The sequence below is a fragment of the Chroicocephalus ridibundus genome, chromosome 1 (genome assembly GCF_963924245.1).
Source record: "Chroicocephalus ridibundus chromosome 1, bChrRid1.1, whole genome shotgun sequence".
NCBI lineage: Eukaryota > Metazoa > Chordata > Aves > Charadriiformes > Laridae > Chroicocephalus > Chroicocephalus ridibundus.
Window position 1 is genome coordinate 102,087,126 of NC_086284.1, and position 22,359 is coordinate 102,109,484.

General features: G+C 38.8%; 1 protein-coding gene across 5 annotated transcripts in view; it reads left to right on the forward strand.

Moving 5' to 3' along the window:
• HLCS (holocarboxylase synthetase) overlaps positions 1-21,254 on the forward strand; it is a 126,539-nt gene extending 105,285 nt beyond the window's left edge. For all 5 annotated transcript variants that reach the window (XM_063345677.1, XM_063345686.1, XM_063345696.1 and 2 more), the window contains 5 exons: positions 7,788-7,855; positions 8,841-9,001; positions 12,087-12,201; positions 15,858-16,071; positions 16,577-21,254. In XM_063345677.1, coding sequence (XP_063201747.1) covers positions 7,788-7,855; positions 8,841-9,001; positions 12,087-12,201; positions 15,858-16,071; positions 16,577-16,745 — 727 coding nt within the window. In that variant the 3' untranslated portion in view covers positions 16,746-21,254. The remainder of the gene's footprint in view (positions 1-7,787; positions 7,856-8,840; positions 9,002-12,086; positions 12,202-15,857; positions 16,072-16,576) is intronic.
• The last annotated feature ends 1,105 nt before the right edge of the window (positions 21,255-22,359 follow it).

Here is a 22,359-nt window from a genome sequence, read left to right on the forward strand (position 1 = left end):
CTTTTGTGATTTTAAGTATGACTGGTTTTGATGAAACTTTCAGTAGTGAAAGTATAAAGAAAAATTATGAATTGAAGGACAGTAAGTGTTACAGCTAATTTTTTAGGTCTTCTACAGTTATTTAGCAAGAAATGAATGTCTTTGTTAAAATGCTTTAATTTTTCCCAGTTTGCAGTGGAAACCTCTCTGAAGGATCTGGGAAGGGCAGCTAGTTTCTGCTCACATAGAATTCTTTTTCATGCTCACTTTAATTTACACGATATGTCCAGTGTCTTTTGTTCTACATTAACCCTAACTGTTTGAGTGGCTACTTGGGAATAACTTCATCACTTCTCTGGTGGAACGTGGCAACTATTTAACACCCTGTATGATTTAAGACAGGAAATGAAGTGCTGTCTTAGTAAATTGCAGAGAAATTTTCATAAGGAAATGTAATTACCCAGACTAGAAATTGGCCAGAATATCAAGTTAAAATCGCTGTGTATGCAAAAAGTTCTCGGTTTGCTATTTTATCTGAGAGGCGACTTCAAGTAATATTGTCTGAGTTCAGAATCACAATGGATTACTTTTGAGATCCTAATGCTTGTGATGCCTCACACTATAAGTTGGCAAATCCAATGCTGATTTAAAATACATTTGCCACCTTACTGAAATGCTGTTGTTTCTTGCCGTACTGTATGAGGGTACTTTAAGGTTTCCCTCTCAGACAGTGACCAAACTTGTACACTCTTATCTAATGAAGTGTGATGAAATTACTGTTAAAAGTGACATCACTACAGGCTGCATTGGTCTGTATGTTTTAAATTCTTTTATAGCATCTGTGCTGTGCTTTACTTTGGACAAGAGGCTTTAGATCTGTTTTTGGTCAATATGTTTATAACTTTTTATTCCACTCTGAAGATTCTGTTCTTAACATGTTATGATAAATATGTTTCACTGCATTCCAGCAACTATTCTGTTTCTTAAATCTTGGCACTAGAGTTCATTTTTTTAATGAAATCTGTTTCATTTCCATTTGTCCTGTATTAACTTATCAGTACACTTCAGGTAGCTTTCTCAAATAAAGGAACGTCATGAATTGAGAAGATTACTTATTATAAGAAAAAAAATGAAATAAATTGTTCAAAACAGTACAGGTTTTTGCTTTTCAAATTAAGAATTGAAACAACTTAAACTCCTAAACTCTCCTCACATCCCCCTTGGAAACTCCCTCCTTTACTGTAGCTTTGTGGTCCTGATGATATTCACAGAGAAGCTGATTTACTGAATAAAGAAGTTCTTTAAGTTTTCAGTTTTGGAACATTACCAGTGTGTCTGAACCCAGGTTTCAAATTTTACTGGCATTTTGTTGGCAAACCAATTTTTTGGAGTCCTTTCTTATTTGGGTATGTTTCCTGACACCTTTAGCTGTATGGTACTGTGTTTTAAAATTCTCTTTTTCTTTTTTTTTTAAGAGGAAAGGCCTATAAACATATACAAAGGACTAATTATAAAATATCTGGTATAAAAATACAGAGACAAGAAAATTACCAGCTGAAAAATGCAGTGAGCAGAAAAAATGACCATTTAATGGTAGAGTTTTACCCTGCCTGTTCAGCAGGCCTGATTCTCAAAGCAATTCCACAAGCAAAGCATGCACTATTTTGAGGCCATAATGCGGTAATTTAAATCAAGCATAAGTACATGGGCGGTAAGAAAGAGGTGATTTGGTCTTCCCTTCTGTCTACTGGCCTCTTTTACTGTTGCTTCCCTTTTGCCAACAGCAGTGTTCATTTATGGTGAGCCAGATTAGAGCACTGATCCAGCTGAAAAATAACTCGCATAACTTTGCCCTACTGAGAGTCTTCTTATATATTGCAATTTTGTTGAAACTATATTGTTAGTAGTGCACTGCCCTCAAAGACTAACTAATGAGCCAAAGTATATATAAGTTGCTAACCTATGTCATTCATAGTATCAATGGATTATTCCTTGCTGAAAATGTCATGACTAGTATAGGACAATCTTCTTTTTGTAGTATTTATTGAGGTAAGATACAAGAAACTAGCAGTCCAAGGTTCCAGTACTTTTTTAGTTTTCCGCAAGTCTGGGACATTGTAATCCCTTAACACTTTTTCTCACTGATGTAGGACTTTAATGTATTTAAGGAGTTCAAAGAGAATTTGACAGTAAATGGTCCTTTCTATACTAACATTGCTATAGGGAAACCCACTATAAAGTGAAAGAAGCTATGAATTTTTGCAATAGAACAGAAGAGTGCATTCATGTAATAGTGTATTCTGGCACATATTTTGCCTGCTGCATATAGGCAAAGTTATAACAGTACAGAGCAGTAAGATTCCTGTCATTTAAGTAAGCCTTGGTAGGATTAACAGTTTACGTGTTCTTCTACCTGTCTTAACTGTGGCAGTCAATCTTTTGGGATCCTGCGTGTTGCACCTGGTCGTGTATAAAATACTGCATGGAAAGTGGAAGATGGAAAAAATTAAATATTTTGGCTAGTAAGAGAGTGTGAAAATTACTTTAATCTCAGACCCTACTTGGGATTGGGGATTCCAGTGAATAGCCTTTGGGCTAAATTGCTAATTTAGTAATTACTAATTGGTAGCTAGTGGCTACTTTCTGAGTGATTTCAACCAAATTTAAAGGACAGCTAGAAACACCAGAGATACCAAGTTTCTGTACATTTCCTGGAGTCAAAGAATCATTCAGATTGGAAGGGATCCTGAAGGCCTGTAGTCCAATCTCCTCCTTTTAAGCAGGGTCAACAATGAATTCAGAGTAGCTTGCTCAGGGTTTTTTGCTGTTAGATATTGAAAACCTCCAAGGACAGAAATACTCCACAGCCTTTCTGGGCATCCTATTCCAAAGCTTAGTTATCCTCATAGTTCAGTGTTATTTCCAAGCTTGGTTAATGTGCATGCCATTTCCTCCTACAGGTCGTTGGTAAAGATATTAAGATATTAAATAGGGTAGGTCTCAGAATAAACCCTTGAGGAATTGCAATTGTAGCCAGCCGACAGGTAGAGTACAGACCATTACTTTTCAATCCCAGAATCCAAATACTTTTTGCTCATCTGGTAGTGCATCCATCTAGACCACAGTAGTCAAAATTGGATACAAGGGTGCTGTGAAAGACCATCTTGAAGACAGTTGCAACATTTGCCCTTCTCCATTCATCTGGGACTTCCCCAATCTCCGTGGCCATGATGACAGAAAGCAGCCTTGATGTGCTATCAGCCAGCTCTCTCAGCGCTGTCAGATGCATCTCATCTGCTCTCATGGAACTTGTATGAGTCAAGATTTCTCAAGAGATTTATGAGATCAATCCTTTTCTACTGTTGGTATTTACTATTCTCCTTGAACCCCGTCTGTATGTATAAAGGCCTGGGAGACCTTGTTGGTGAAGACTGGGGCAAAGAATGTATTGAGTAACTCAGCTTTCTGTGTTTCCACTGTGCTTTTGCCTCAGTCAGCTGCTAGCCCACATTTTCCTTGTTTATTCTTAAAATGTAGCAGCAGAAGTTCCTGTGCCTATGTTTCTTCACAATCTCTAATACAGTTGAGCTTCAGCTTTCCTAACATCATCCTTGCTTGTCCGGACAATGTTTCTGCATTTCTCCTTTTTAGCATTTCTCCTTCCTTCCATCTCTTTTGTACACTTTTTTTACAGTCAGTAATTCCCTTGTTAGCCAAACCAGACTCCTTGTCCATCTGCTTCTTTTCCTCAGTATTGTGACGGGCTGTTATTTTGTCAGTGGGAAGTTGTCTTTAAAGACCAGGTCTGTTGAGTTCCCTTGCCCTTCAGAGGTGACTCTCATAAGATCACATTTATCAGGTCCCTGAATAAACCAGATCCTGGTCTCATGAAATCCTGGGATTGTACTCTGTTACTTGCATTCCTCATTCCTGTCAGGATCATGAACAGCATTGATTCATGTTTGCTACGGCAAAAACACTACAGATTGCCACCTCCCCAGTCAGCTCTCCCTTGATTGTAGCAGAGTGAGTCTATCACTCCAGTTGATCATCTGATAATTTCTGTTAAGAGCTTGTCCCTAGCATCCCCCACAAGTCAGCTGAATTGCCTGCCTCCCACTTGGTATCCCTTTTAGCAGATATTGGGAGATGGGAATCACAGTCGGGATCTGTGATCTGCAGATGTCCTCAAGTTGCTCAAAAAGACTTTTTCCACTTCCTCATTCTGATTAGATGGTCTGTAACAAACTCCCACCATAATGTCATTCTTGGTGGCTTCTCTGTGACCCACCAGCTCTCAGTCAGTCTACTGCCTGTTGTACAGAAGACCTCCATATCTTTGAGCTCCTTCAGGTATTCATGTTCTCATAGAAACAGGCTACCAGGTAGGAGAGAGAGACCCAAATCAATGTTGCCACCAAGGAGTCTGCATCGTGGACTCAAGAGTTACCTGTTCTCCTTGGCCAGCACACCCCTTGGCAGGCCATTCCGCACACAGAGCTTGGAATCAGACGCAGCGTCACGCAGTTGAGGACTATGAAAAGGAGATGGAAAGCAATGGAGGAGAGTTTAGGAAAAATATTGGTAGGCACACTGCTCGTTTTCAAATTGGACATAATGGACAGAAACAGAGGATGTGAAGTAGTAAAACAAGTGTTCAGGGCACCTTTTTGTCCAAAATAATACAGGAGACTCGTCAGAAGGCATGTTCCTTTCAATTTGACTAAAAATGGAAACAGTTTTTTTAATTTGCTTTTATAATATTGTATAAACAAGCTATTTAAGAGTGAGATTTTCAGAAAAGAAACTTGAAGTGAAGGTAGAAATCTGTTCATAACTTACCCTCTTGTGCCCAGGTATTTTAACATCTGGAATGTAATGCTGCCTGTTGTAATACCTCTGCAATACTGTAACACAGCAGGATGCATTAATGAGAGTTTCAACCTTAAACCCACAACATCAATGAAATTTATAGTTGTCAGGCCGTTAACATTATTCAAACATAGTTTTTGTGGTTTCAATTCCCATTTTACGTCCATGTAGGAAGAAAAGTCATTGTGTTGACTAGCCATGAAGACAGAGTCCTCCTTAGACTTGAAATTTCTATAAAACAATTATTGTTTATTACTTTTGACAGCATTCATGGTATGCACTACAGGGTGGGAGGAGGGCATTTGTATAAAAAATTATGCTGGAGTCTCTCTCTTAATATTTCAGCTGGTTTAATATTCTTGAATACTAAAAGTGCCTTGCTCACGTTTTGGAAAATACCACAAAAATGTTCAAGACAGAAAAGAGAAATTTACATTAAATTCTAGTATCATCTTCTATGGTCATATATATGCCATCTGATATTCTTCCTGATGGGTAAATTTGTCTTCAGATGTTTCGGGTTTCCCTACTCTTGTATCTCAGTGTTGTCTTTTGCCTTAATATGTAGAGGAAGGTAGTTAAAGAGCACAAAGAAGAACAGAGAATTTCTTGAAGGCAAAAATCTTGGGGGGAAAATGTGGTTAGCACTGTGATTAAGTCGCCCTACAGAAAATGAAATTGTTAAATCTGCAACTGATTAAGTTGAAAGAAAAGAAGGGAAGTCAATATGTAAAAAAGTGCACGTACAGTTACTCTTTCTGGTAAGGAAAATACAAGTTGTTTCTCCCAGAAAAAAACTAACAAGCACAAAAAATTTACAAAGCTCTGAAGTTTGGGGGGGCGGTTGTGTAGAGTTTTTTATTATCGTAGGCTTCATGGTAATTCCAGCACAATCTCAGGAAGTAGTAAAAATAAATCTATCTGTCTCTTGCTGTATCAGTCTGAGTATTAACAACTTCCCCATGTTGTGTCTGTTAAAGAATTTCTTCATGGCCCTTAAAAGTACAGGCTCGGTCTCTGCATTTAATATGTTGTTACCTGCTGCCAAGCCTCTAATAGCTACATTCATACATTCTGTTAATCATATCTCTTTGTTCTAGAAGTCTGTTTTTTGGATTCGTAATTAACTTCTTTCCCTGATTATTTTCCTCCCATCATGGCAACACATGACTTTTTTTTTTTTCTACTTAAAAACAAATATGTAAATGGAGAAGTAACAGAAATCGATGTATTTTGACAAAGCCTGTAATCTCTTCCTAAATATGCTTCCAAATTTAAATTAGATTTTCATGTTGCAAAACCATGAACTTGGTGTTGTAACTGAAATCATGCTGTTCCCAGAAGACAGGGCTGAAGCCTCATGGGCATAAAAAGCTACGGAGGCTTTTTGCCTAAGTCCCCGTGTAAGAAGAGGCAACCTTTTAATGTTGAAGTTTGCTGGTAGATGGGTGAGCCTGGTCTCAATATGTAATCCATAGGGTCCAAAGGAAGGAATTATCGAGCTGTATTTCACGTGAACTGGAAGGGGACTGGCAAAGAGATCTTGTGGCTATTGCTCTTTAACAACATCTCTCTGATTCAGCAGTAATGTGGGAAACCATCGTGGAGCCTGTTACGGCTTCTGTCAGTTTGGGTTCAAGTATTTCTAATTAGCAAAGGCATTTGTAGTCCAGACTTTGCTTTGGCCCTCCGATAACCTCTCATTTTGGTCATTCTGAAAGCAAGTCAGCCATTTGAAAGCTATTCTGAAGCCCTGGGGATCCTTCATGCTTTTTGCTACCAATACAGCCCCAAGAGTTTCTGAAGCCCTGCTTTTGAACCTGCGAAGCAGGAGGGATGGATATTTCCTTAACTTGTCACCAGCCTAAAGAGGTCTGTCTGTGGGCGGTGGGGGGACACTTCTACTTGCAGCTGGTCCCTGCTGCCCGTGGATACCCACTTGATTGCAAAATTTGGAATACCTTTCATACGTATCTTAAATTCAGAGGAAGTAGTTTTGAATGGTACTTTTTGCTGATGTGGACTGCACTTATCTCCAAGACAAGATCGCTTTTATATGAACGAACAGTGTGATATTTGTGCCCATATTAGAAGTTAGTTTGTAGGCTATAAATTGCTTTCTGGGTTTACCTTGCTGGCCACATCTTGAATATCTGTTTTATCTGTTAAATAACTCTTCCTGAAAATGTGAAATGGAGGAGGATCATAGTACAGTTCAGATCTGTTTTAAAGTGGTTTGAATGAAGTTCTCACAGTAGGGTTTTTTCTTCTTTTTTTAAGTCTAGCGTTGACTCATTTGGTGGTGTTAAAGTGCACTTTCTACTTATCCCCAGAGGAAAGTTAGTATTCTTTTAAGTGAAACTATTTTAAAAGCAGAACACAAGCCTAAAATAAGCCAGTGTTCTCTAGAGTTCTCAGAAGGTGTAGATTTATTTACTGTAGTTAAATCATAATTAGTTCTCAGGGGATTGTGTATCTTTTAAACTGCTTTATTGCCACCATATTGGTTTTCTAAATAATCAGAAACTGCTGCTCTTATATTCTGTAGTATGAACAAAAATTTGCTGTAAGTAGAAACAAATGTCTAGAATTGCTAGTTGTCACTTACTGAAGATAGCGACACACTAAAAATACGCACTTCAAGAAAACGTGAAGAAATACAAAACGTATGTTATCAGAAAGTACCTTAAATGAACTATGGCTATAACTTTTTCCAGTGTAATAGATATAGTAATGTTTTACATGGTCATTTTTCAGTTAATCTTTTTTTAATATTCTAATGCTTTTTGGTCAAGAATAAATGTTAACTGAAAATGAATAAATGGTAGTGCAATGTTAACGTAAAATATTACCTGATATTTAAGCCTAGATTTTCATGAATGTAGCTTAGTGTTCCAGCTGATAAGCATGGGGTTTTTTTTTTTCCTAATTGGCAGGTTAATGTTCGAGTTGCCTGAGGAGATGGGTTTAATAGCAATTGCTGTTCGACAAACTCAAGGGAAAGGTGAGTAAAGTTCCTTCTCATGCTAATAAATGTGTATTAAACATATGAAATAGGTCATTTTAATATCACTTAGCTGCCTTAAAGATACACTGTGAGTATTTTTTATAATATAATCTATAGAATAATCATGTCCTCTTCTCCTCTCGCTTGAACTGTGGATTCCAACTCAAAACGTAAGTTCATAGAGACCAAAGTAAACATTTTCAGGATGTTTGGTGGCTTTTGCAGAAATGATTTAGTGGTCTTCTACTCTCTGCCAAAAAGTCTCTCCAGTCATGGAAACTGCCATCACTACATTTAGTGTAATACAAGTCAGACTTCCAAATCAGAACTCCTTTTGACTTAACTGGAACATGACTGGGTCTTGACTTGCTCTGAGGTGGAGGTTTCTTGAGTCTGCAAGACCTGCTTGAACTGTCATGTGGGCTTTCACAACCTTTGGCAGATAAACGTGAGCAAGTTCTGTCTCTTTCCCAGGAAGGAGCTATCACTGATTTAAAAGCCATATTTGTTTTATTAGAAGAACACAGTGCCCAACCTAACAAGCTCTTTTGAGTACAGATCGACGTGAAGATGGTTACCTAGCTTTTGGTACAGATCTAGCTTGTGTCAAGTTGACTCACAATGTGGATGGATTTCTAGGTGCACACAGAGCATCTTCACAAATACTTCTTCACTTAAACAAAGCAAGACTTTTTGAAATGTGTACGTTACCAGAAAAATTTAAGCAAGTCATTTAGGACATTCTAGGAAACCAAGTAGCAGCATGCACATGAAACAACCTGCTGTTTTTTTAAAGCAAAAGCTTTGCACTTTAACCATTTTTCTTTCAAAATTAGTTTGGAAACTCCATTATAGGACTTAACAGTAGATTCTTGGATGGATACTATTGAATCTCTCTTTTGCAGTTGTCTACATTAACAAAGTGATCTTTTCTATAAATTTTTTTCTTGAATTGAAATTAACCTTTTTTTCCCCCCCCCAGGTCGTGGTGGAAATGTGTGGCTCAGTCCTGTGGGCTGTGCGCTCGCCACTTTACATATCACCATTCCTCTACATTCCAACCTGGGCCAGAGAATTCCTTTTGTTCAACACCTGGTGTCCTTGGCAGTGGTAGAGTCAGTTAGATCAATACCAGGATATGAGGTATCTCAAAATTCCTGTTTCCATTTTCATTAAATTCAGATTTTAACTATGTCTCCTATGCATAGAATGACTGAATGTGTAATACAGTTCTTCAGCATTAATATAGCGGTAACTTACCCTTCATACATGCTTGGTTATTTATGTGTTTTAAGAAATCTAGTATACATATGATGAATAATGTCTTTTATTGAGCTGATTAAGTGTACCGCATTCATTTCACTCATAATCTTATGAAACTGGAGACTTAGTTTTCAGCAGTAAAGAAAATGTCAATTTTGTTTGTCTAACAATTGAGTTAATTTGTTTTGATTTCGAAGGAGCTGGGGAAGAGGGAGGAGGAAAAATGAATAAAACTGACAAATCCTTTTCTGCTTTTTTTGTTGGTGCTGTTTCAGTGACCACTTTATCCCTTTTAAAGGATTTTTCCAACCCTTGTTTAAGGTTGCAAACTGATTTCTAAAGCAAGAACTTAGGAGTATTGCTCTCAAGAGGGAATCAAGTGTCCTGTCATCAGTATTAAAATGAAGAACCAGTCTTCTTCATCACCTCATATATCTTCTTTTTAATGTTACCATTTCCTAATATTTGCTAACTATAAAACTTTGGTATTTTACAGAAGTAGTTAACTAAAGCATATGTTTCCTATATTACAGAAAATCAATGACTTATACACATTTACACATGAACTTTATTATAGTGGCACCCAGTAGCTTTGCTGTAGTTTAAGGTCTGTCAGCCTTTCTATTAAAACCTTCTAACTTCAGTGCTTCATAACTTGACTATAAAAACAAAATGCTTCAGGCTAAAATTTGCAATATAAAATATTTGGCTAGAGTGAATAATTTAACCATTTAAAATAGAAGGCACAAGAGTTAGTTTTATAAAATATGAGTCTGACTGGGGAAGGAGTTAATTTATGAATAGGGGTGTTTTTGCTTCTGTATGCCTACCCTGGTGTACTGTGGCATTTTTTATTTTATTCCATTTATGAGGAAAAAGGTGATGGAATTACTAAATACTAATATAAAAATAGAATGTATCAGTAATACATGTACTGTACACAGTACATGTACAACATATAGCTTGCTATGACCAAGACAAAGCTACTGAATCTCTTTGACAGTGCATCCACCTTAGACAGCAGGTAAAACCAATGTTAAGGGTCTGGATTCAAATACGTTAAAGCAAGGAAATTCAAAGATTTATCAGAAACTCAATGCTTAAATTTCCCCTTTAGACTTAGGTAACAGAGGGCTTTTCTTTATGTCAGACGGACATCTGTGCCGTACAAACTGCAGTAGCTGCAAACAATGTGCTAACCTATAGATGAGGTTTCATTCTCTCCTCCAGATTTCCATACCTCTATGTATGTCAGAATCCTAATAATACTTTAACACATTTTAATGTCATGCACTATGCTCAAAGTCCATCTGAGGATTTCCATTCAGAAGTCTAAAATACCTGTGTCTCAGTTTATCAGCCAGTCATATTTTTTAGGATTGTCAAGAATGTTGACTATGCTAGCTGGCAGGGGCTGAGGCCTTTGTTCTGGGTCCTCACAGAGACAATCTCACAGCTCAATTGGAAGTTTTACTGTTGGATGTTAGTGCTGGAAATGTAAACGGGCCTTGTATCAAGAGGGCGCTTTGCTTTCCCATTCTGAGAACAGCAGGCGTCTCTCTCTAGTAAGTGAAGACAAGAAGGTGCTCCATTCCCAGCGTGTTTTGTGATGCCCATCGTTTCTTTGACAAATGGATAGTTGTGCAGTACCTTGTCACTCCGTTTTGTGGCAGAGTCTCTGCTGTGTGGTTTACATCATGAGAATAGCCAGTTGGCATGGTTGTTCTCCATACGTGCTGTGACTTCAGTTGCAGAGTTAGTGTCTGGTGTCTTACAGGTGTTTGTTTTCCTTAAATAAGATCTACTGAATAGCTCTTCGGAATATCTCTTAACACTGATAATACTATGTAACTATCTCATACTTTGAATGAAGTCTCAAGAGTCTTCTATAAATCCTTTCCCAGTGTGAAGAGTCAAGTTGTTTTCCATAGTGAATATGAATTGGTGATACTCTCTCTTAGAATGCTTTGATAGCAAAATCAGGTAGTATTTCCTGTCAATGTATGTGTAATGGACTCCTCTCTGGCCTTTAAATCTGTCAGGAAAGTAGACATGGACCCAGGTGCAGTTTTCACACATCCTGTAAAGGGATTTCATAATCTACAATAGGAGGGAATGCGACTCTCATAGTCCTGGAGCACCTTCCATAATTTGCCTCTGGGGATACAGTCATATGCAGTTTTTCAAACTACAGGAAGCACATTTGCTTTCTTTTTGTGTTTAAGTAGCCGGTGCAAAGTTCAGTTCAGTTCTGTGGTTTCAACAAAAACTTCTCTATTGCACTGGGACGGTGTCACACAGCAGTTTGTGTTTCCAGCTCCGTGGTGTTGCTTGAGCGTAGCTGCCGAAAGCGTGAATATATTTAGGACATTACTGAAGTATTTACATAGTTGTGAACTGGAATTTCTCCTGTCTGCCAAATTTCCTTTCTGAAATTCAAGATGTCATTGTCTCCATGTCTGGTTTCTGCAAGGATCCTCAAATAGAGTGTTGCTGCTGTTGTGGGCTTACCCTGATTGTTTATCAGCAGTGAGCCCCAGTGGCTGCCACAGTTTGCATCTTTCTTGAATAGATCTTTTAAATCTTTAACAGGCACTTGTGAATGAAGGAAATGAATTCTATAAAACCTCACGATTTTGAGACTGAAAATCTCTAGTATCTTTTGTCCCCCTTTTGGTCACTCTAAGCCTTTATTATCTGCCATATTATTTTTTTTTAATAGACACTTTTCTCTGACAGCTGCCAGCCTCCTTAGTAAACCATGTAACCATGTTACTATGACTTTTTCAGTAACATTTGTGGAGCACTTAAATAGGTTCTCATTAGGAAGAGCAGTGGACAGGATCACATTCAGTGTGGCAAAGAGGTACAGAAAATATAGAATATGAGGTGATGAATAAGCTGTGTATCTTATCAGTCTCAGGGAGTAAAGCGTTTCTAAATGTGTATGGTTTTGTTTCTTTAGGAGATTGATCTGCGAGTGAAATGGCCAAATGACATTTACTACAGCGATCTTATGAAGCTTGGTGGAGTTCTGGTAAACTCTACACTTATTGAAACAACGTTTCATATACTTATTGGTAAATGTCTATTTTCAAGCTTTTCTATACTGCTTTTGTCTGAATAAATTTGTTATTAATGTCTTTATGAGTTCAAATGATAAGGACAAGAACAAATAATGACAGCAGGCATAAGGAAATAAAGCACAATATTAAATCAAAAGGAAGCACAAAAAGTAAATGTTTTCATTCTTCTTAATAATTCCATATGCTTGACAAGAAAAAACGTAAATGCAAGCATCTGGGCTGGCGTAGTGGAGTTCAAAGAGCATTACATGAGAGAGGAAAAACGTCCTCCTTGATCTATTGCAAAACTAGTAGAATATACTAAAAAATGTATCCCTTTTTTTTCTTTTTCTTTTCTTTTTTTGCAACATGACAAATAGTTAAATAACATGCCTTTTCAATCAGAAGAGCTACATACACATAGTAATGTTTCGCTTTCTCCTTGCATCCTTTTAAAATTTATCCGTAACTTGTTTCTGTTGATACCTTTCTAGAAACTGCAGCATTGCTGGTGAAGCAGCAGTGAATTAATGATTTGATTAATCAGTCGCGTTCTTTAGTTCTCTCAAAAATTAAAATCTGCAAAGTAGTTGGGAAGGCTGGGTCAGGGAGAAAAGAGTGACAATCTGTTTGTTCATTGTGAAGACAAACAGTCTGCCTGGCCGGCTGGTTCCAAAAAGGTAGCACAGCTAATCTCGAAGAGACTGTACGTGTATTTTCCAGCAAATCCCAGTGCTGTAGAAGGGGAAGACACTTAGGTGGACAAATAAATATTGAGATGTTTTGATCATTTCAAGTATGACGATCATCCTGCTATTTGTTAAGGAAAATTTTTCCCCTAACCGCCAGCAGCACAGATCTGTCAGGCGTGCTCAGAAACCTGCTAGCAGAGATCTAGGTTCTGGTTTCAAAAATAATTATCTGTGCTATGTCTAAAAAATTAAATGAAGGTTCCTTCGCAAGTCTAAAAGGTTAAAGAAAAAGATCATAGTATTTGATTTATATTTGAATATAGCACAGTAGATAAGTGAAATATCTTGCAAAAAGTGTGGACATGATATCGTTTTTGTCAAGGTGCTATAAATTTTAAGGTGCGAACAAGCTAAACAGTTGAAGTAGTCATCACTTCCTTCTGTGAAACATGCCCAATCATTAAATTTTCTGTTCAATTGTTACAGCCTCATTTTGTAAATAATCTACATGTACAGAATGGAACACTTAAAAAGAGTCTCTCTGTGCCCCATCAACCATTTACTGCTTCCATATGTTTTTCCAGAGCCTGTTCTGGTTAACACAAGACAAGCAAAAATGGCTTCAAAAATAGTTCATCTAATCAAATATATCTTTGCACATCACATATTTGGTTTGGACCTTGTGTTGCTTACTCTGAACACCAAAACATTCACATTCAAATGGGTACTTTCTGTATGCGTTCTCTCTGATGTCCATAGGAGTTTTCTTGTTGGTGAAAGGCCTGAGCTATATACAAAGATGTGTGTTTTCATCAACTTTCTTTTGGCTGGAAGCTTCTAAGATTGAAACTTAATTGCCGCATACTAGTCCAAGGATCTTGTCTGTCATTTCAGTGGTGTATGTCACTGAGAGTAGTAGGGGTGACTCCTGACATCTGCCTTCTTGTGTTAGTAGTAGCAATGAGATCAAACTTCCACAAGAGGAAAGGTAAGACAGACCTCCCCTTTCTACAGTGATGCAGAGTCCCTTCCTGGACCTTACTGTTCACATGGCACTAATGAAGGGTATTCCATATATGAGGGTAACGATCAAAATCAAAAATCATCTACATGGCTTCACTGCTCTGAGAAGTATTTCAGAGAATAAGCAAGAGGCAAAACTGCCTTTTCATCTCTACCGTGTGCTTGAGGCCTCACGAATGACACAGTTTATGTTCATATCTTTAAGCATGTTTTTAAAAAAATCTTTTTCTTTTCAAGAACTTAGTTGTTGTGGGACTTTTGGAAGAAGAGTTCTGCGGAAGAATGTGCTTCATTAATGTAAGGGCCAGACTCAGAACAGACGTAGGTAGTCAAACACAAGTGGAATGCAAGGGACAGCCAACATGCTTGACCTGCAAAAGCTCTGTCTGGCTCTGTGTGCAGCTAAGGCACGTCTGAACAGTGCGCGGATGCTGAAGGCAGGGCCAGCCCTGGCACTTGGCGATGTATTAGCCACATCAGCACACTGCAAGGCCCGTGCTAAATGTTTATTTTTCGCTCATCTCACACGGGCAATGCAGAGATACCCTAAGAGTCCTGAGCACCTAATATTTTTCAAATTAGCTGACTACATTTTTGCCACTGCGTTTATCCCTGGCTGCTTCTGCCTCAGCTGAGCTCATCATCTCAGTATGTGTCTCATGTCCGTTTCAGTTTTCGGATTGCTAAGGAGTGGTCTCCATACATACACGCCTGAGTGTCCTGAGCCTGCAGATGGACTCTGAGGCCCCATTATGCACCCTGACAGTACCAATCACAGTATAATGGCCGCAGGCACTCTCTCTTCACTTGTAGCGTATTTGAGTGTAACCAGCTGAGTCGGGATTTGCTGGCATGGCACATTATATTTTCCAGTTCATTTTCCTTTGTCTCTTTCTGATAATACATTTCTCCTTATTTCTGTAGGATCTATATATTGGTACTAGTATCACTGTGGCTTTCTTTGCATGGATTTTATGACTAGTTGAAAGTCAAAAACTCCTTTTCACTGAAGAGATCCTTCTTCTCATAGTTAATACAAAGTACTTCCATATAGGAATAGTCTCATTAATAGCAAATTTCCAAAACAGTGCATCTGGACCTTCTTACAGATGGAGGTGTATCCCGTCTAAACCTGATTGACAGGCTGGGGTTTTAGCCCAAATGTCTGAGGAAAGAAAAATCCAAATTATTAGGAGAAAAAAATAAACAGGTAATACAATATATTTCTTTACATCCCTCGAAGCCTGTTTCAGCAGGCTGCAAAAAAGGCCCCAAGAGCCATATTTAAATAAGAAAGGCATTCTGCCAACGTTATTCTAGCTGGAGAAATCTCAGCGAGAGACTTGAGGCTTCTAAAGGATATGCTGTGGCAAGATAGATTAAGCAAACTGGAGTCTTATGTGGCAAACTTAACTCTTCTGGGCTTTTCAGAGCAAGCCAAACAAGCCTTATCAGCTAAGTGAAAAGGCTTGATTTTCAGAAAACACGATCAGCTAACTGTAGTAAACAGAAAGGTCTCTTAATTAAATTTTAGACTAAAACTTCATCGTAAAGTATGATCAATGATTTACTCTCAATTAGCTAATGACCTGTCAGCTTCCAGGGAGTAAAAGAATTTCTCACTTTGATGTTATTGTAACCAACGTGCAAGTTACCACTTACCATTTTCCTAAGCCTCATTGGTAGGATGGTGTGTTGTTGAAAGGACTGCACTGGATTTGCTTCTCCATTTTGAGGAGGCATTTTAAGGGCAAGAGAAAACTAAAATCTGGTCTGTGGTTTGTAATTACGCAAGTAGGAAGATTTAAAGGTGCAAGAGACTGAAGAAAAAGAGCTACCAGAAACATCCTTAGAGATAATTGTATCAAGTAGTTGAATAAAGTGCTGATTTTCTGGTGGTAATAAAGTGTTCATACTTACAGATCGTGTCCTCTTCTTGTGGTTTGTCTTCTTCAGGCTTTGGATTTAATGTGAACAACAGCAACCCCACCATATGCATCAATGATCTCATCACAAAATTTAATAAGGAAGAGGGGACAAAGCTGAAGGCTTTAACTGCAGACTGTCTTATTGCAAGAACTGTAACTGTGCTAGAGAGGCTTATAGATATCTTTCAGGAGAAAGGGCCCAACGGAGTTCTTCCCAGTTACTACAAGTACTGGGTACACAGGTCGGTATAATGTTCTTCTTGAAGTTCCTATTAAGAACATCGGAAAGAACTCGTGGATATTTTGTCTTTTTCTACTAGAATGCCTTTAAGACTAGTGACTTAATTAAAATATAGTCCCAAGTAGGAGGTAATTTTTTAAGGGCAAACAAAACCAGCACGTAGTAAAATCAATGGACTAGCATGAGTTAAAGAACGCTTCTAGGTATTTTACCTGTATCATCTCAAAACAAAGGGAATTGGGAATGATTTGTTTAGCTAGTGATGAAGCTGCTGTAGTCATGTCCTTTATTAAAAAATTGACTGTTTGGATTAACTCCAGCTCTGTTATTTCCACAGAAAGCAATTAAAGCATGTAGCAAAGGCTGCTGAAAATCACTCTCTGTAAAGAACCAGTGAAGTGAGAAATAAAAATATTCTGCTAGACATTAGTCCTCTAAGCTATATTTAATTGTTTGTGCAGCGTCCACCAATTAATTCCTAACTGTCTGATTCTCTTTATTTGCAGTGGTAAGCAAGTCCGTCTCCGTGATGAGGAGGGTCCGATTGCATGGATCGTTGGGATAGATGATTATGGATTCCTTCAAGTTCATGAAGAAGGCAAGGGTGTCGAGTCTGTGCACCCAGACGGCAACTCTTTTGACATGCTGAGAAACCTCATAGTCCCAAAGCATTAATGGTCCTCAGAGCTCACAGCGCACAAGGAGGCTCCTTAGTATTTGCCACCAAGTAGCTAAACTTGCTTAAAGGTGGGAAGGGTAGTTGATAGCTTGAGTATTTTTTTTCTTCTGATTTTCTGATATCTTTGGGTTTTGATGTGAATAACTTCAACAATTAAGACGAGGTAATTTCTCATTGCTGACAGCCTTTATTCTTTTGTATTAACTTTTAGAACACATCTCTGTTGCCATTCTTTGTAAGCGTCTGTTCTTCAAAAGGAACCTGATTGCAAAGGAATACCTTTCAATGAAGAGAACTTTCTCTTCAATTACACACTGTATTTGAGAAACTGAAGAGGCTAAATATTTCCTTTTTGCGTCTCTGTGTTTTTGTTGTGCTTGAGCACAATGCAGTACAATATTTACATTTTTACTATGTTTTTTTTTAAACCAAATTCTGGTTTATGCATTGTCTGTGGTGGAAACAGCTGGAAGAGCTCAACATATATTTCCGCGTTTAGAGTCAGATCTAAGTAGAGCCTTGCTGATCTGGTTCTCCATGTGGGCCTGTACAACAGTTTACTGTCCTGTGCTTTGGTCTTAGGTCAGCAACTCTGTCATGGCTGCCTTGAGTTTTTGGGGAGTTTTCCATCAGCGCTTAAGAACTGTGGCTGGTTATCCAAATTATTTGTACTCTGCTCTTCTTAGTCAATTGGATCTCGTAGATCATCTCGTGTGTCCTTTGAATCATAGTCTTCCAAGAGGCTTTAACCCCCCTAAGAATAGCCCACTGGAGCAGTGTGTCACCCTGTTGCAGTCCGCTTATCCAAGTCATTGTAGAATCCCTCAGGAGAGGGAAGTCTAAATAGTTTACAATTTAATAGTAATTCTATTGTAATAGCAATGAAGTTAAGCAAATAAATAAGAGAAAAATGCCCTGCTCTTAAAATCCCTGCCATAAAGAACTATACACTGAAAATGAGAAACCAGGTTTTTAACCTGTGCCCAAATTCTCTTCCGTCGTTTCTGTTGTCACCCCCTTTCCCAAATCAGGGCATCTGGATTTGCTGCTGACTGTTAAAAGCGAGAAGCGTGACATCTGCTGACCTGAGAGTAGCTTGCTCTGGGGGCTGGCTGCACAGTTCCAGGGGAGGCGGAAGAGCTTGGTCACGATGGGAAAGCAGCGCCAAGTAGGCACGTGGGAGCTTCTGTGCAACGGCAGCTTGTCGGGTTTTTCTGCCAGGCGAGGCGAATTTGCGCCAGGAGGCCTGGCCACCACGGCACTTCAAATGGTTCCCTGCAAATGAAAAGTTTGTCGTAGGTGTGATGTGGCCAGCTTCATTTCCTCAAGTAGGTAGAGCTGCTTATTACCTTACCTTGTCCCTACAGAAGGTGGATCAGCCTAATTGGTTTCCACAAAGGACTTCTGTCTACTAGCCAGAAATGGGGTTTTTAGGTTAAAGTTCACCTCATAAACAATCTGAACATGTTAGTAGATTGTTTCAGTTACAAAGCCAAGAAGTCTTAAAACAAGGAAGCTAGTCTGTAACGGTAATTTAGAGTAATCCTCACATATTAGGGGTTAGGTGGTTTGGCAGCAAGTGCTAGAAATTAAGTTGTCCCTATTACATTTAGGATTTTATGCTCCATATCACAGTAGATTTGTTTGTGTGCCTGGTTGTCCGTCCCCTGCTGTTTTGTTTTCCCCCGTGATCCACATCACAGGAGAGCGTGCACCAACAGCTCACAGAACTGCACAGTGGCGTGTAGACAGCTGTTAATTGGCACAGTTAAAATGATACACACAAACACCAGTTTTTGCTTTTTCCCACCAGACGCTTTCAAAACTGCTTTGGGCTGTTAATTTTCGGCAGCTACCTTTATTTCAGAAGCAAATATTGATGCATATTATAAAGAAGTTACACTTGAGTCTGAGTTATTAAAGTTTAAATAAAAAGAAGAACCCATTTATGTACACGTATATAAGAAGTGTGTGTATGCGTAGGCATATCTTCCTTGCGCATCATCACTTCTTTTCTACCTTTTCCTTCAAGCGGCTCACGAGCAACCTGTGCCGCCGCAGGTCAGCTGTGGAAAGCAGAGCTCTGGTACTGGTTTTCCAACCACAGAGTTTTACAAAGCTTTAGATCTGTGCCTCAGCCTGATATTTGTAGCTAAAACCACTGTCTCTGTTCTGGTACCTTAGGGTGTGCCTAGAGGAAGCACCCACCTTTGATTTCGCTCATATTCCAGATAGACTGATAGAACTGTAGAAATTTCTTTCAACGACCAGGTCGTGCATCAGGTTTTGACTTGAATTGCTTCCTTAAAATGCACTCTCCCTTCGTGAGGGACAAGTACTGTAAAAGAATGACAGGAGGAAATGATGAAACATGTTCCTGTGTGAAGAGGGGCAGAATGGACCTGCAAACCGTCACTCAGCTACGCTACCACAGTGTCTGAGCAGCGCGCAGATGGATTTTTTTAATAGTAAAATGCTGCAATATTTCCTGGTTGCTGTTGTTCCTTTTGGATTTCTTTATAGCCTTCGTAATGAAAAGCTTGTTCTGTTCTCCCTTTGAGTTGTAAGATTATTCCGAAAATTTTTGCATTGGAAAGCAACTTAGCGTTGAACTTCCTTTCTGGGAATGAGAAGTAACCAAGTGTGGGTGTGGGGGGGAACAGGTGGGCGCTGTGGGAACGTTCCCCTCGGCCTCTGCTTTTTAGTGCCCTGTTCTGTGTGTACAAAACTACCTGTTGTCTTGAGGAAGGGGCCTTGAGTTGGGTGAAGCGTTTGTTACAAACCTGACCTTTCCTTCAGAAGAACCAAAGAACCTCACAACGAAGGTTCCCGTTGCAGAGCGAGCAGCTGCATCGGCTCCTTCTGAGCAGCAGCTGTTCCTGCCCAGAAAGCCCGTGAGCCTTCCTGTACCACACTCACCCTCAGAGGCGAGCTCTTTTTCATGCCAAACTTGGCACACCCAGAAAGCCACAATGTTTTTGTATGGAAATCATTGTTATTATTGTTCTTCATGTAGGACAGACAAATGTGGTGTAGAGTGTCTCTGGACGTAGGTATGGAGAGAATCAGGCAGCTCCAGATCCAGAAGTAATGCACTGAAAATGTTTAATTTCATTCAGCTGTCTAGATTAGTAAAACACCTCTTTCATTGTGAGGCTGATGTCATATCTTAAACTATTTTCTTGATGAAGTGCTTTCAGAAAAGCATTCATTACGGTGTCCGTATTTCTGTGACTTCATTTTTTTTTTTCCTCCTGGACTCCGTTAGAACATTTCTCATTGCACATTGTGAAAATATTTGTGGAGACTGTTTATTGATAGGAAAACTTCTGCCGAGCAAGCTGGCTGTGTTGGCACGTGTCTGTGCTCAGAAGGAGTGAGGGGCTTGTGTCCAGTCAGCCCCAACGCTGTTTCCAAAGATTTGAAAAAGTAATAATGTACTTAACATTTAAGAGTTCAAGCAGTACATCCCACTGCTAGTAAAAGGTTTTATAAGACTTCAGAGCGTTTTTTTGTTAAATATTTCCAACAAATATAATCTACTTCAAGGGCTATTACCTAGAAACAATTAAAGCATTTAATTCTTTATGCTGCTGCTTCATTGTACAGCGATTTTATTTCTTTCCTTTTTCTGCTTCAGCTTCAAGACATCGGCAGGCTAAAAAATTCCTCTCTGCAACTGCTTTGCTATAAACAGTAACTAGATAATAAAAACAAAAATTGAAGTACAGCTTAGTATCTGTCATGAAAAAGATTTGTGCCGCAAAGAGCTGATTCCTGGGGGTAACTGGTTTGATAGAAGCGTTTGCACGCGGAAGTTGCGGCAGTGAAGCACCGCGCTGATCAGACACCAAAGAAATTAAATGCGGGCTGAGGTCACACCTGACCAGAGGTCAGAACCCGCTGTCGTGCCGCGGGGCTGCGGCCACGTAACACCCAGCTCAGAGAAAAAGAACTGCAGGGAAGAATTGTAAACTGATGTCGCAGTTTGAGTAGCGGGCATTAGCGCGCTTCCGTAGTGATTCTGTGGTATTTTCAGTTCTCCAGGAGTCTTCCTTTAAAATGCAACGTGGCTAAAATACAATAAATAAAAAGAATCCTTGTATTTTATAGTACATTAACTGTCGAATATAGTACATATTACAATGGAAATAAATTTTCAAATATGCAACATTATTCTTTGTGAAACCCTGTGTTTTGTAGTGAAAAAGAAATCCAACTCAGTTTTCCGTTGGCTACAGGATTTTATTAACATTTTAACAGTTTTGTTTTACATAATAAATAAGCAAAAATGCTTTACATTTTTAGGGAATACATATATAATTCTGAGCATTAATAGGTTGGTTGTTTTGCGTGCTTTTTCACCTACATTTGCCAAATAGCTTTTATCTGCATCATATAAAAAAAAGCAAAATCTAATGTTCAGGAAAAAAGTGGAATAATAAAATTTTCTCTGTTTTGTTTCTGCAGTATGACTGAAACGTTGACAAAATATTTGGTGTTCTGTTTTGTGATTTTTAGAGAAATACTGCTATTCTGGCGGGCTTCCCGTTCATCTGCACTTTCTCTCAGCGATACATTCTCCAATTTTAAATCTGTTGTCCGCTGTGCTTAATTTCATTAAATTACTTTAATACCCTTCTTCAAATTACAGGGCTACTGTGACATGGAGAGAAGTCTGTTCCCTTATCACATTATTTACATGGTGGTGTTTCTATTAATAGGATAAAAACTGTGAGATCTCAGTATGGGATTAATGTTTCCAACTTCACATTTTGGTAAAATATTCCCTCTCTCTCTCCCTTTCTCTCTCATTTTCCGTATCATTTACTTGCTAGAGCTGAACTCCCCGAAGAGTTAAAATCCTGTCAAGTCACACGACAAAGGTATCTATGGTGGCTCGAACAAGTACGGTAGAGAGAAATGAGGTTATTTTTCATAATATATTCCAATTCACACTCCACTTCTGTGCCATAATTCTTCCCAATTATTCAGAAGATTGCCACTGTCAATGGCTGTGCCGCACTCTGCAGTCCGGCTGTGCTGTGAACAGCTGTACTTTAACTGACTAAAAGTCGTATTTTTCTCTCAATATAATTTACCCACATTCCAGATGTGAACGTGGAATGGCTGTTTCTATTTTGGAATGGTAGGAAAAGTGTTTCACACATTTGCTTTTTTAATCACAGCTCTTTTCTAAACGTGCCCTGTATTATCATATGTGAATGCATAATTGATTCATTATTGCCTAAGAGGGGAAGTTCCCGTACCTGACTATCACGTACTGCAAAACATCTGCGGGAGAATGATGGAACACCTCCTCTGCTCGGGCTCATTGCATAAAGCCTGGAAGTGTGAATAACAAGGTCGATGCTGGAAAAATAATTTGTGGTGTTTTACTGAAAAATATCAACGGCATTTTTTTAACCGAAGCCTAATTTGTACGTTCCTGAAAACATGTTGTTATAGTGAGAAGTACAAGAACAGAATACACGGGCTTGACTTTGTGTGCAGCAATGCCGCTCACGAGGTTTAGAGAAAAGTGCAGTGTGGGAGTTGTGCGTCAGGTTTCTTTTTAATGATGCAAACAATGTCAGTCCTTTATAGGGC